This window comes from Maylandia zebra, linkage group LG3 (assembly GCF_041146795.1).
Source record: "Maylandia zebra isolate NMK-2024a linkage group LG3, Mzebra_GT3a, whole genome shotgun sequence".
In the NCBI taxonomy this organism is placed as follows: Eukaryota; Metazoa; Chordata; class Actinopteri; order Cichliformes; family Cichlidae; genus Maylandia; species Maylandia zebra.
Genome location: NC_135169.1, coordinates 16,915,402 through 16,929,964, shown reverse-complemented (window position 1 = coordinate 16,929,964; position 14,563 = coordinate 16,915,402). Strand labels below are relative to the sequence as shown.

General features: G+C 37.8%; 1 protein-coding gene across 1 annotated transcript in view; it reads right to left on the bottom strand.

Annotated features, from left to right (window-relative positions):
• Window positions 1-13,365, bottom strand: part of LOC143416678 (CD276 antigen homolog) — a 56,034-nt gene extending 42,669 nt beyond the window's left edge. The window contains exon 1 of the mRNA XM_076882134.1: window positions 13,317-13,365. Coding sequence (XP_076738249.1) covers window positions 13,317-13,365 — 49 coding nt within the window. The remainder of the gene's footprint in view (window positions 1-13,316) is intronic.
• Window positions 13,366-14,563: the final 1,198 nt, after the last annotated feature.

Here is a 14,563-nt window from a genome sequence, read left to right as displayed (position 1 = left end):
AAATACTCACAGAAATCACCAAAATACTATACTTTATTTTCTATTTAATGTATCAGCAACATATATTGCTTCCACACCTCAAGAGACAATACCTCAAGATGGTCAAGCAACTGAACAAGAGAGCTCTCCATCGATGTCCACGGTGCTTTCCATCCTATTGCCAGCAATCTTTCTCATTTTGGCTGTGGCTGTGCTGATGGCTGGACTACATTACAGGCAGAAACACACAGGTTTCGTTCTTTCTTTCTTTTTATGTTTATGTTCTTTTTTTTAATCTTTTCTTTTTTTTATCTTTATTTATTGTGGAAAGAGTTTGAAGTTGAAAAGAAAAGTAAATAACACAACTGAATTCTTCAAAGTCAAATTTATTTATATAGCACATTTAAAACAACAATTGTTGACCAAGGTACTGTACATTTAAGGTAATCAAAAGAAATAAAAACATAGGAAGACATCATAAAAATTTAAGGAAAATAAACATAAAACAAGAAGATTTGAGTAAGAAGTAAGAAAAATAAAAGTAGTACAAACTCATTCTGATTTAAAAGCCAAGGAATAAAAGTGGGTTTTGAAAGTGTCTAATGTTTGGGAGGTCCTAATGTAAAGGTGCAGTTTGTTCCATGATTTAGGAGCAGGGCATTTGCTGTGTACAGCAAATGCCCGGTCTCCTCTGTGCTTTAATCTGGACCTCAGGACAGCTAGGAGCATTTGATCTGCAGACCTCAGTGATTTCGCAGGAGTGTACCAATTTAAAAGACCAGAAAGGTATGTGGGTGCTAACCCGTGCAATACCTTAAAAGTGAAAAATACAAACTTCAAATCAATTCAAAAACTAACTGGCAGCCAGTGTAAGGATGCTGGTATGGGAGATGTGTGGTCTTGCTTGCGTGGGCTGTTTTTGACCAGCTGCAGTCAGCTAACGGATGACAGACTGACACCTGAGTAAAGGCTATTACAAAAGTCCAGGCGAGATGAAATGAAGGCATGGATAGCTCTCTCAAAGTCTCTAAAACAGAGGAGTGGCTTCACTTTTGCAAGTAGCTGGAAATGAAAGAAACTGGTCTTATATATGTATACATTACATATTAGAGAGAACCCTGTAAATGTACAGCAGCAAAGCAAAAAAGCAGAAAGAGAATGTGATTTTGATTGATTTAATTGATATTTATTGAAATATGGTTATTTAAAAAAAAATTGAAGGAAAATGTGATGTGCCAATTATTTGTTTGTTCTCAGTCTCTTTATTTCTTCTTCTTTTTGTTTTTCACCCAGGAGCAGGCTCTTCTCCTGCCATTTCATCAACAGGTGAGTAGTTCATAAATGTAAACTACATTGCATAACACTGCATTTATGACAATGGCTTCATTAGTCCGGTAGTCATCTCTCCTGCATAGATTTGAGTCCCAGTGCACTAAATTGTAAAAATTGTAGAAAATTTCTCCATTATGTTTTTGTCACCACACACTACTCATATCATTTTTTAAATGTCTTTCAGTGTATGAAAATGTTCAGGTAACTGATCTACAAATGGATATCTACGACAATGACACAAAATAGAAAGAGAAAAGAGGTACTAATTTTACATCATTTTATTTATGTTGCATTTACAAAATATATGTATATCTTAACTTGTATAATAATAATTATAACAACAAAATTTAGAGCATTCTGTATTGAAATCTTTTTTTTAATATATTTTTATATTACTTCATCATTCACTGAGAATGGGACACAAAGCACAAAAATATGTTACAGACTCAGTCTAGATTAAATGCCAAGGATATTAAAATGACTTTTCAAATGGGTTTTGAAACTAATGAGAGTGGTCTTGGTGATGGCGTGTTTCCTAATGTGAATGGCCAGGCTGTTTCAAAGTTTAGGGGGAGCTAAAACAAAGATCTGATCTCCTCTGATCTTTCTTGGTAAACCAGAAGCAATTTAATAACCGAAAAAAGTATTAAAATAGTATAAAGTATTTAAATATTACAATAAAATCCAAAATGCTCAGGTAGCCGGTGCAAGAGTGAAATATGCTCTCAAATAAACAGTCCACATAGTTCCCCAAGTTCCCAAATAAAAGGCAATAATAAAGCCTGGTCGAAATGAAGGTATGATTTACTTTCTCAGCGTTAAAGGGGGAGCTGAGGAACCTTTCTTACCCTTGGTAAGGGCCACAGCCAGTCAAAACTAGCTCTTAGAGCAACATTTATGTATTTCCTAAATGTAAAGATGTTGTTAAAACTCACCTGCCATGCTTATTACCAAGGGTGTTTTGATTTTTTCCAAAGGGCCAAGATCACCTTTAAAGTAGGCGTAATGTGAGTGAAGTTCTTAATAGAACACAATGTTTCAACATATGAATGCAGCACTTAGTTTTAAAGAACCAAAACTTGCATAATCCAATTCAATCAATTCAGTCTACAATTCATAAAAGGTCATTGAACATGTTTAAAAGTTTTATTCAGCACTATGATGCGCTTTTAAACAATTCTTAAAAAGATCTATCCAAGTGATGGTTGAATGGATCAATGATTTTGTTGCTTTTCATGTTGCTTTAGCATTTACTTCTGTCTGTTCAACATGATTCGTTGCTCTTAAACCATCTGCTTTGAAGTAAGAGCTACGTGTATCTTACAGCATTTATTTGTGTTGCTAAAACACATAAGCAACCTTGTTCTCTCTCTATTTGTTAATACCCCAAGAGATGGTTGTTTTTTTTATAAGACACAGTATGCTGTCACTTTTAAATACATGCACTGTGGTTAGCTGCTATTAAGAGTGAGGTTCTGAATGTAGAGGAGGTTGAGTTGAACATGTTTACTGGCATGTGAAGTGATTAAAGATTGAGCTTATCTAAACTGCCTTCCTATTTGAGCTTCCATCATACAGTTTCAGTTTTTCTTTTTAACGGTAGTGGTTTATTATAGTTTAGCAGTTATACCACAGTGCAGTTTTACTTTAGATGCTGATAGATACGTTGTGGTTATTGTGATAATAAACAATAGGTTTTTGCTTAACCTGAAGTAGACATGCTGTGTGACAGATATAGCTGTACCTGGTCAGCCCAGCGTGGCCAGACATGTTTTTGTTTTGGTTCTGTCTTTCTCTTCCCTCTCTTGCTCTCTCGCTTATGTCACTCTGCCTGGGCGGAGCTCAGATTGAGTTCCTGCCCTTGGCCCATGCACCTGTAGCTGATTACTGGTGATTCCTCACTATTGTTTGCTGGCTCCTCATACGACAGGGGCACTGTGCTACGTGTCACTGGAATATTGAGTAACTCAAGTTAGTGTTTGCCCAGCTCTCCAGAAAAACTATCGTTTCTTACTACGTACTTGCTTATGAGTAACCCTCATCTCCTTGTATAGATTTTTCCGGAACCCTGTCGTACCTTCACCCCTGGACCCGTGAGCGTGAGTGAAGCTGTTTAGCGTGGAGTTTTGTGTGTGCGAGGAGCGAGAGTAGCGGAGCGTGTGTGAAGATCTTATGTCCCCCTGACTCCTGGAACACTGGCCTTTCCACCCCACGTGTATATAATGGACTCGGTGTGGATTAATAAAGAACCGTTTAACTGTACTTTCTGTTTGCGCCTGAGTCCACCTCACCAGCCGTGACAGTACCTTACAGCAGTAGAATAATGGCTATGTAATACTACTGGTTGCCTGCCTTCTAAAGGCCAAACATTGTTCGCAGTAAAACAAAAAGCATTTGGTTTTCATGAGGGATGTGAAAACAGAAGATAAAATGTGGTCTATCTAAAAGAGAAAGAAAAGAAAAATATATTATTATATTTAACCTTAAATGCAATGGTTTTGAATGATTAAAACATCAGTTGCCTCAAGGCGCTTTATATTTTAAGATAAACCCTAAAGTGATACACACAGAGAAAAACCCAACAATCAAATGATCCCCTATGAGCAAGCACTTTGGCGACAGTGGAAAGGAAAAACTCCCTTTTAACAGGAAGAAACCAGACTGAGGGAGGGGCGGCCATCTGCTGCGACTGGTTGGTGTGAGAGAAGACAGGATGAAAGACATGCTGTGGAAGCGAGCCAGAGATGATTTTAAATAAGATGGGGCCTTATTATTCACAGAATTTTGAATTCAATTCTGGATTTAACAGGAAGCCAATGAAGGGAAGCCAATATAGGAGAAATCGGCTCTCTCTTTCTTGTCCCTGTCAATACTCCTGCTGCAGCATTTTGGATTAACTGAAGGCTTTTCAGGTAGTATTTAGGATATTCTGATAATAATGAATTGCAGTAGTCCAGCCTAGAAGTAATAAATGCATGAACTAGTTTTTCAGCGTCACTCTGAGATGTTTAGAGATGTTGCGCAAACGGAAGAGAACAGTCTTACATATTTTTTTCTCAATGAAGGACAAATGTATCCATGTGTGTTCATTTAAGGCTATTTAAAAATTAGTGAATTCATATTTGATACTTTTGCATACACTGAGACATGTATGGTTCTGCTTTAGTACTCTGTGCTTATGCCTCTGACAATGTTAAGAAAAGAGGATGTGCAGTGGTGAATTTGGTGGCAGTCTGACGACTCCAGTGTTGCTTCTCCACAGTCAGCTCTCCGACTTTCTCTGTAGGTTTAGCACAACTTAGAGGTTGTAAAGAAGGCCCAGCAGCATCTCCACTTTCTGAGGATGCTCAGGAGCATCAACCTGAAGCAGGAGCTGCTGACTATCTTCTACCGCTGCTACACGTGCTGACATATTGCATCTCTGTGTGGTTCTCGAGCTGCACAATGGCATACAAAGGGTCATTACCATCACCCAGAAAATCATTGGCAACCCCCTGGAGGACCCCTACATCACCTGCTGTCTCAAAATGGGATACAGCATTTCTATATCTGTTATTTATTATGATTGCTTCTTGTCTTTCTTTTAGCAACGGTGTGCTTTTAGCTCCAATTTCATTGTAATATTGTACAATGTATGACTGCACAGTGACAACGAGTTAAAGAGTTAGAATTTTTGTGATAGACAAATAACCTGCCCCACCTTTCACCTTATGATCACTGGGATAGGCTTCAGCCATGCGAAAACCTGAATTGTATCGATGGATGGATAATACTGTGTAATGATACTTTGGAACATTTTTAATGTCAACCAGTAAGTCCTTGAAATAGTTTTGTGATGTTGTCTGTTTCCTTTGCTGCACTCCATATTCTGGTGTGTGTATTTTCATGTGCATTAAAAATATAAATTGATGTTCAGTCTATGTTTTATGCATATCCCCTCACAGAGCATTAGGAAATGCTGAATCCCTTCATAAATTAAAATGACTACATTTGAGTTGAGCTAAAAAAACATCTGACACTACCAAGTTCTTGAATATTTATAGGCCAAGTAGTCATTTGGCAGTATATTCAAAGCACATTGTATTTTAATAAAAGATATGATTGAAGGACATAATGAATATTTATTACATTTACTCCATCAAATGACTCTCTGCTTTTGATATTAAAATGACAAACTGTAAGTAGCAAACTAGATGCCCTTTTCCCCCTTTTTTTTTCAAACTGTAGTTTTCTATTTTTTAATTATGAATACTTTGGTGTACTGATCTAAATTTGAATTTAATCAATTGCTGGTTTACACACTCTAATCAGTCTAATCAGCAAGATCTGACATTAATCCTACTTGTATATCAAATGTTGGAGAATTTTGATTTTGAAATCAAGAGGGAGAGAGAAGCAAGTTTGCAACATGAATGTCTCTGGCATGTCTAGCACAGAGTCAACCATTTTTACAGCCTGAATTGAATTTGTTTGATTAAGAAGGACTGGCACACAGGTTTTGTAGTTCAAATGGTGGCAAATTATTTCATTTAATAGTTTAACATAGTTGTCTCTTGGATTGGTAGCAACACATTAAAATGAACAGGTGTTTTGACGAAATGCACAATAATACAGTATCAATACGGCCCTAGCAGGGCCTCCTGAAACTGCCCTTGTGTGGGTGTGGTGTTGTTCTCTCTCCGCCTCTCCCTTGCATTATTGATAAGACAGCGTTGCTGGCTGTTTAGATTAAGATTATTTGTAATAAAATCATATTATGTACCAGGGCTGGACTGGGACAAAAAATCGGCCCGGGCATTTTGACTAGAGACCGGCCCTCCAAAAATGTGACGTCATTCAGGGGTAAACCGCAAAGGATTCTGGGAACTTGTGGCAAGAGGTACTAGCGCACGCAGGCTTTCAGTTGAACTCAGTTACACAGCGATAAAAAGAAACACAAAAAATGGCAAGAAGCTGTTGTAACTGCAATAGCCGGTGTTGTGCCAAAAAGTGATTGTCTGCCAAAAAGTGATTTCCGGTATTTGCCAAAAACTGATTGCTCGTATTTAAATTGCTATAAGTAACTTGTTGGGCTATAATATGTGAAACATATGTCAAATGCATCCCTCATGGATGACATAAAGTCATCTCTCCATCTCTCTCTGCTGCTCTTCTGTCTCCTCTGTCACAGACTTCTCCACTTTTGATGATAAATCAGCCTGATGCAACATGTAAGGATTGGCACAATTTGTTAAGATTTTGAGGAGTTTGAGAAACTAACCTTAAGCATAAAATAAAATTTACTATCAGTAACTTCATAGCACCCGCCCAGCAGTATATAAACTCTGTCATGCTAGCTAGTACGCAGTACCAGTTATTCTAAGCGACTGTAAAAAGTCACCACAACGAAAACAAACTACAACTAAATTTGGTTTATATCTGACACAGATAGCAGGGCTCTAGACTAACTTTTTGCCATGGGCGTACCGGTACGCCTAACTTTAAAAAGTTAGGCGTACCGGCACAAAAGTTAGGCGCACACAAATTTTATAATAATTGATATAATATAATGTGTTTTTCTGGATACACTGTGCTTTTTCAGCATTCAAAGATTGATGACACCGTGTCAGAGCACTGGCTATGAATTTCAGAAGGATCAGGCCTTAACTTAACAGAAAAGTTAGCAATAGTTCTTTTCCTATTACAGCTACATCCACTTCTGTCGTGCCTAGGCTGCTCACTAGGGCTGGGTATCATCAAGGATTTCTATAATCCATTCGATTCCGGTTTTCAAAGTCCCGATTCGATTCAATTTAGCCTCAGACAGTCAGAAATATTATAATTCTGATCATTTATCAGTACTGACTTCATCAGAATTGTGAACATCACAGCAGATGCCTTTGTGTGAAAGTAACTGAGAATAAAACACAGAAAAACATGAAGGAGATTTTCCTGGTCTGGCTTTTTATAGCAGATAACCTTAGAAATATTCTACAATGTTCTGCATATAAAGTTTAAATTACTTCAGTATTGAAAAACAGAAAAAATAGGCTTTCTTGTCCGAGGTCATTTAAGTGAAAAAAAGAAAAGAAAAAGACAGCAGCCACAGCGCTGTAAACAACGGTAGACTGGTGGGTAATAAGCGAATGAATAATACAGAAAACAGAGATTGGAGACGGGAAACTGTTCTTGAAGTACAGAGAGAGATAGAGAGAGAGCTAGCTGTGCATGAAGTGTGATTTTAATAGTCGTGGAAGCAAAACGGCAAAATTCAGCTCGGTGAATTTTGGTTGGAGAGAGACAAAACCTGCAGCTCAGGATCAGCGCAAAAATCAGTCGCATCTGCGACCAAATTGGTCGCACTCTAGAGCCCTGGATAGACAGCAGGTCATAATTTCTTACCTGAAGTTCAGTTCCTCTGCCACTATGACTGGCGGCCGCCTCAGGTCTCTCCTTTCCCTTATCCACCTGCTGGCCTCCACCACTTGCTGATGTTGCTAAATCTGTGAAAGCTATGCCATAGCTACCGCCAAACAATTCAGTTATTTTTACACATTTAGCAGCGTCTGCCTGAAGGGCTTGTTTCTTTTTGGCCCTAATTTTTTCTGCACCTCCTTTCCTTTTTTTGTTCTCTATTTGCTTTAGTTCGTCTATAAGATTGCTAAACAAGGGGGAGGGTGCATCTGACCTCCTCGGCTGTATTTGGTCCAGCCCAGAGTCGATCATGACCAATTGGCCAATCCAACACCTTATACCCTTCCAAAAAAAAAAAAAAAAAGAATCGATCGGCCCATAAAAACAAAAAGTCGCCAGCGGCCCACTGGGCAAATGCCCGGTATGCCCGATGGCCAGTCCAGCTATGTTATGTACTGAACACCTCTGTCTGGTTTCCTTTCATTCTGTTCTGGACCCATTTGTTACCGGTCCCCACACTCAAACCCCTAGACCTCTTCGTGGGGCGGTAACAAGTACTTTACAGTATTTTAGAGCAGGTAGAGACAATAGTGATTATTTCAAAATATAGAAGATTTCTATTACCATGACCCTGAAAGGTCAAATCTTTTGCAAGTTAATAAAACCCTAGCAAATACAGAAATGCTGGAAAATGCTGTATGGAAAAACACTACTGAAGAAAAGAAATAGACCACACACAAAGACACCACAAGTTTCAATAAAACACAAGAGAAACAAAAAACATAGCAAAAGTTTAAAAAAAAAATCACAAAACAAGTGTTTTTGGGGAGACAGTAATATGACAGAACAGCTGCAGAACTGGACAACCTGAGAGAAAACGTACATAGAGAATTATATATATATTTTTAATATTTATGTTTGTTTATTACATTTTAATAGATTTTTTGTGCTTTTGTAGCAGTCTTTTTTATTATATATTTTATTGCAGTCTTAAGTAAACACTATTTAATACTACAGTAAGTCGCTTCTGCAAAATAAAAAAAATATGCATAAATAAAATGAAAGAAAGAAAGATGGAGTTAGTTATTGTTATATACTAACTACAGTAGTGTATCCACTGCAAATAAGCCACAACAATACTGATTTGTTAAACTGAAAAAATATGCAATTATTAGGTATTTATTTTCTTGATTTTTGGAATAATGAGGAAGAGTATTGCAAAGGGTAGCTGTGCAGCAAGTTGATTTACAGTAGAGGGCAGAAAAGGATGGATGGCATGGCCATGTGCACACCCCTTTGTTTATAGCTCATTTTAGTATTAGTAAATCTGTACAGCAAGGATCCCCAGGATCTCATGTAAAGATTATGGTTATCAAAGTTTTAAGCTAAATAATATATGACCAGGACATTTACATTGACCCAGGACATGTTTAGTTAGCCAAAAGTATCAGAAACCAAAAAGTTCCTATAAACATATATCATCCAGTCCACTACTAATCATTTCAGTCAATGTTTTGTGTGATGGGAACTTTTTTTCCTTCTTTTTTTTTTGGGGGGGGGGGGGGGGGGGGTGTTTACTGCTCACATGGTTCAATGAGGCTATATCGCTTTTTTTTAATTAAAAACAATATATCAAAACTTTTTTTTTACATTGGAAAAACCTACATATTAGAGCTGTCAGTTGATTAAAATGTTTAGTCGCAATGAATTGCATACTTATCAATAGTTAACTCATGATTAATTACAAATCAATCACATATTTTTTAATCTGTTCTAAAGGAATTTTAACAGGATATACTTCATGTTTCTAACTTAACAGTATGGGAGTGGAAAAATAAACTTGCTTTATGCAAATATGTTTATTTTATTGCAACAATTCAAAACAATGAAAAATACAATGAAAAGTCCAAAATATTCTTCAGAAAAACCTCAAAGGTACTGAGTACTCAAAAATATGCTGAAAGGAAACTTTAGCCTATACCCCCACACAATGTAACTGTTTAATTTACCATTAGACACAGTTAAGGCTCACAAAATATATTCCCATCTATGCAGAATCAAAACAGGGAGACACAATAAAAAATTAAAAATAAAAATACAATAAATAAAATGCATATGTAACAATGGGGTAATGCATAAGTCTATAAAGTGCAGTTAGGTTATAATTTATACCTTCAGTGTCTTTGAATAAAACAGTTTGGCTATACTTCTTTTTCCTCTCCAGTTGTATTTAGCAGAGGCTGAGCAACCCAAGCTTCTTCCCTCTTCTTTTTTTGTAATAAAACAGGAGAAACAATGACAAAACAGAACTAAAACATACAGTACATGGGTTTCCCCTATTATTTTGTTTCTTTGCCATGAACCAGTTGCTCAAACAGACAAGCATTTTGGCATTTTCAGGTGACAGGGCAGCTTGCTTCTTCTGAACAACATGCCCAGCAAGTGAAAATAACCTCTGTTAGAGATTTATAGTTAACAAACAGTCAGGTGAATAAACAACACTGAGACACTTGTTACTGATAACGTGCGGAATCTCAGACAGAGAGACACACCGAACTGCAGCATTCGTTTATTTTTATAGGTTACATCGTCAATATGCAAATATAATCACATTTCCTGTTACGCAGGTCCTGATGCTGTCTGTGTGTAAGCTGTGTGTGTGTGTGTGTGTGTCACAAAGTGTGTGTGCTACAAGTCCATTTCTAAGAATAGCATAATGCAAGTCAACTTCTGCGGATGTGTATTTCTGTACTGGTCTCTTGCGGTAAATGTCTACAGTCACAGGGTCAGCTTCCTGTTTCTACAGAAAGCTGTCTGTTGAAATATGTGAACATAAGTATAACATAACATGTGAAGCATAATCAAATAAAACATTAAAAACTCCCTGACAACCTCTCACATGGTGAATGACTGTCAAGCTACCTGCATAAAGTACTCGGGTCATATGTCAGCGAAGTGCCTCTTCCCCATCTTCATAACAGTCACAACAAGTTCCCACTGAGTTGAAAAGAAAATGTGCTGTTACCCCAAGGTAACTGTGATTGCTTAGAGAAGTTCAATTGCCTCTGGTGAACTTGGTCAACTGTGTCGGTGTGCCCCAAAGCCTCCTCGACTTTGGCCTTCTTTTCTTCATACAAGTTGTGTATCTTGGTTACAGTGGAGGGTCTCAAAGGAAATTCAGATGTGCAGTCGTTGAATATTATGTGATTTATTTCAAGTAGCCCCTCATCCTCAACAAGGTTAATCACACAATTAATCACAATAACCACAATGTTTTGCAAGCCACTGTACATGGAACACCATAATCAAGTATAGTATACAGAAACATCTGTGCCGAATACGGCCTGGAAGTCCTGAGGTCTAAATGGGAGACGCCCCCAAGGGTTGTGGAGAATGACCAAGCTAAGATCCTGTGCTACTCCAGTCAGCATGTCAAAGTACTCTGGTGCAAGATACATAACTTTGAGTTGCCTGTGATATGTCCATCCATGTAGTTACAGAAACAAGTTCCTGTATAAATGTAAGTGTGATTAGGTAAATGAGCCCTGTAGTAAAACGTTCTGTGAGTTTAGAATAGAAAAGTGCTATTTAAGTAGTTAAAATTATTATTTTTTTAATTTTCATTTTGTTTTTGCTTCATGAAATTCCAAATGTTTTCAGCGGGTGAGGGGTCTGAACTGCAGATATCTCAGTGTGGTACACAGACCTTTAGACAACTGGCATGATTTCTGATTGTATGCAAAAAGCATTTTTGTGTTGTCCTTGGTGAAATAAGAAGGACATTACCTGAGAAAGACATCATCTGGGTGGCAGCACAAGTTGATCTGCAGGACAATTTTTTGTTTTACTTTGCATTAGTCTATCTTAAATGAGCCCAGCTCCCGAAAAGCATTTTTAATTTTGTTCTGGCTGATTCAGACAGTCTATCACCCTCTTCCTGTAACTATTTCCTCGGTATCATGTCAGGGGCTGATAACTACAGGGAGTGCAGAATTATTAGGCAAATGAGTATTTTGTCCACATCATCCTCTTCATGCATGTTGTCTTACTCAAAGCTGTATAGGCTCGAAAGCCTACTACCAATTAAGCATATTAAGTGATGTGCATCTCTGTAATGAGAAGGGGTGTGGTCTAATGACATCAACACCCTATATCAGGTGTGCATAATTATTAGGCAACGTCCTTTCCTTTGGCAAAATGGGTCAAAAGAAGGACTTGACAGGCTCAGAAAAGTCAAAAATAGTGAGATATCTTGCAGAGGGATGCAGCAGTCTCAAAATTGCAAAGCTTCTGAAGCGTGATCATCGAACAATCAAGCGTTTCATTCAAAATAGTCAACAGGGTCGCAAGAACCGTGTGGAAAAACCAAGGCGCAAAATAACTGCCCATGAACTGAGAAAAGTCAAGCGTGCAGCTGCCAAGATGCCACTTGCCACCAGTTTGGCCATATTTCAGAGCTGCAACATCACTGGAGTGCCCAAAAGCACAAGGTGCAATACTCAGAGACATGGCCAAGGTAAGAAAGGCTGAAAGACGACCACCACTGAACAAGACACACAAGCTGAAACGTCAAGACTGGGCCAAGAAATATCTCAAGACTGGTTTTTCTAAGGTTTTATGGACTGATGAAATGAGAGTGAGTCTTGATGGGCCAGATGGATGGGCCCGTGGCTGGATTGGTAAAGGGCAGAGAGCTCCAGTCCGACTCAGACGCCAGCAAGGTGGAGGTGGAGTACTGGTTTGGGCTGGTATCATCAAAGATGAGCTTGTGGGGCCTTTTCGGGTTGAGGATGGAGTCAAGCTCAACTCCCAGTCCTACTGCCAGTTTCTGGAAGACACCTTCTTCAAGCAGTGGTACAGGAAGAAGTCTGCATCCTTCAAGAAAAACATGATTTTCATGCAGGACAATGCTCCATCACACGCGTCCAAGTACTCCACAGCGTGGCTGGCAAGAAAGGGTATAAAAGAAGAAAAACTAATGACATGGCCTCCTTGTTCACCTGATCTGAACCCCATTGAGAACCTGTGGTCCATCATCAAATGTGAGATTTACAAGGAGGGAAAACAGTACACCTCTCTGAACAGTGTCTGGGAGGCTGTGGTTGCTGCTGCACGCAATGTTGATGGTGAACAGATCAAAACACTGACAGAATCCATGGATGGCAGGCTTTTGAGTGTCCTTGCAAAGAAAGGTGGCTATATTGGTTGCTGATTTGTTTTTGTTTTGTTTTTGAATGTCAGAAATGTATATTTGTGAATGTGGAGATGTTATATTGGTGTCACTGGTAAAAATAAATAATTGAAATGGGTATATATTTGTTTTTTGTTAAGTTGCCTAATAATTATGCACAGTAATAGTCACCTGCACACACAGATATCCCCCTAAAATAGCTAAAACTAAAAACAAACTAAAAACTACTTCCAAAAACATTCAGCTTTGATATTAATGAGTTTTTTGGGTTCATTGAGAACATGGTTGTTGTTCAATAATAAAATTATTCCTCAAAAATACAACTTGCCTAATAATTCTGCACTCCCTGTATTTTTGTCACTGAGCAGTGACAAATTTTTTTCATGATAGTCTTTCTGGTTCAGCAAAACCGTGCACCTACCCTTGTCTACTGGAAGGACAATGATGATCTTGACATTGCTTTCCTCCATGCCGATGTTGGATGCTGGGGGCTTTGCATTACTGAGAAAGGACAAAACTTTCGGCAGCAGTTGCTCTGCTTCCACATCTGCGATGTTGTTATTAATCGCCTCTGTCAATTCTTGATATTTATTATTGAGTGATTTGTATATATTGTGCTATTTCTTAAATCTGTAAATCTGTAACATTTTGTATTGTTAAATAGTCTAGTCTGTTTCTGTTTCTGTTAATGTTACTGTATTTGAAGCAACTGTAACCCACATAATTTCCTTAGGGAGTAATAAAGTATGCTGATTCTGATTTTTGTTTCAAATTGCTGTTTCTGTGGCTGTGATCAGTGCCACTATTTTATTTTATTTTTTTTGCTTGAGTATGTTGTCTCTCGAAGAAATTTTTCACCCATTATTCCACATCCTCGGTGTGGCATTCTTCCTGCTTCTGGCTGCTAAGGACAATCTTTATTTTGCTAGTGTTTCTGATGCAAAACAAGTAGTTCAAATTTTCTTTGTTGCGTGGGTTAGACTTTTCATGTTGGGCCAAATGAGAAAGTGTTGTAAGCCTCTGCCAGATCAGACAATAATTCTGATTGCTACTCTGCCACAAAAGACAGGCAAATAAAGAAGAAAAAAAAAGCCTACTATCACAGCCCAGATCAGAGTAATAGTATAATGACAATACCTGTACCATTAAATGGAAGTGTGGGAGAGCTGAATGGAAATGGGAAAACAGGTTTTGTTTGTTTGCTTTTGGAAATTTGAGAGAAAGCCAATGCTTTTGTTAGAATTCTGTTAAAACTGTGAATTCAAATTTCACAAATTCTCACACATGGATTTTTTAGTGGGGATGGAGGCCACTAAATGTTCTTATTTTAAATGAGGACAAGACAAAAGAAAAAGGGTGAAAGAGAACTTTTATTGCCATAAAAGAAAAATCACACAAATAGATGACTATCGACAGACTATCAGGTGATCCCAAGCCAAATCTTATGGTAGCTCATAAATTGTAAAAAATATAATTTGCTTTCAGATCAACAAAATTCTCCAAACCACAAAATACAGAAATTGCCATTAAAATGTCACGCACATGTATAGGTGTACAATATGTTCTGCCCCGTTTTTGCTGCATTTCTTAACACATTTTTTTTAAGATAGTTATACTATACTATACTCTAGATACTAATCAAGAGAGAAACATTAATAAAATGATCCT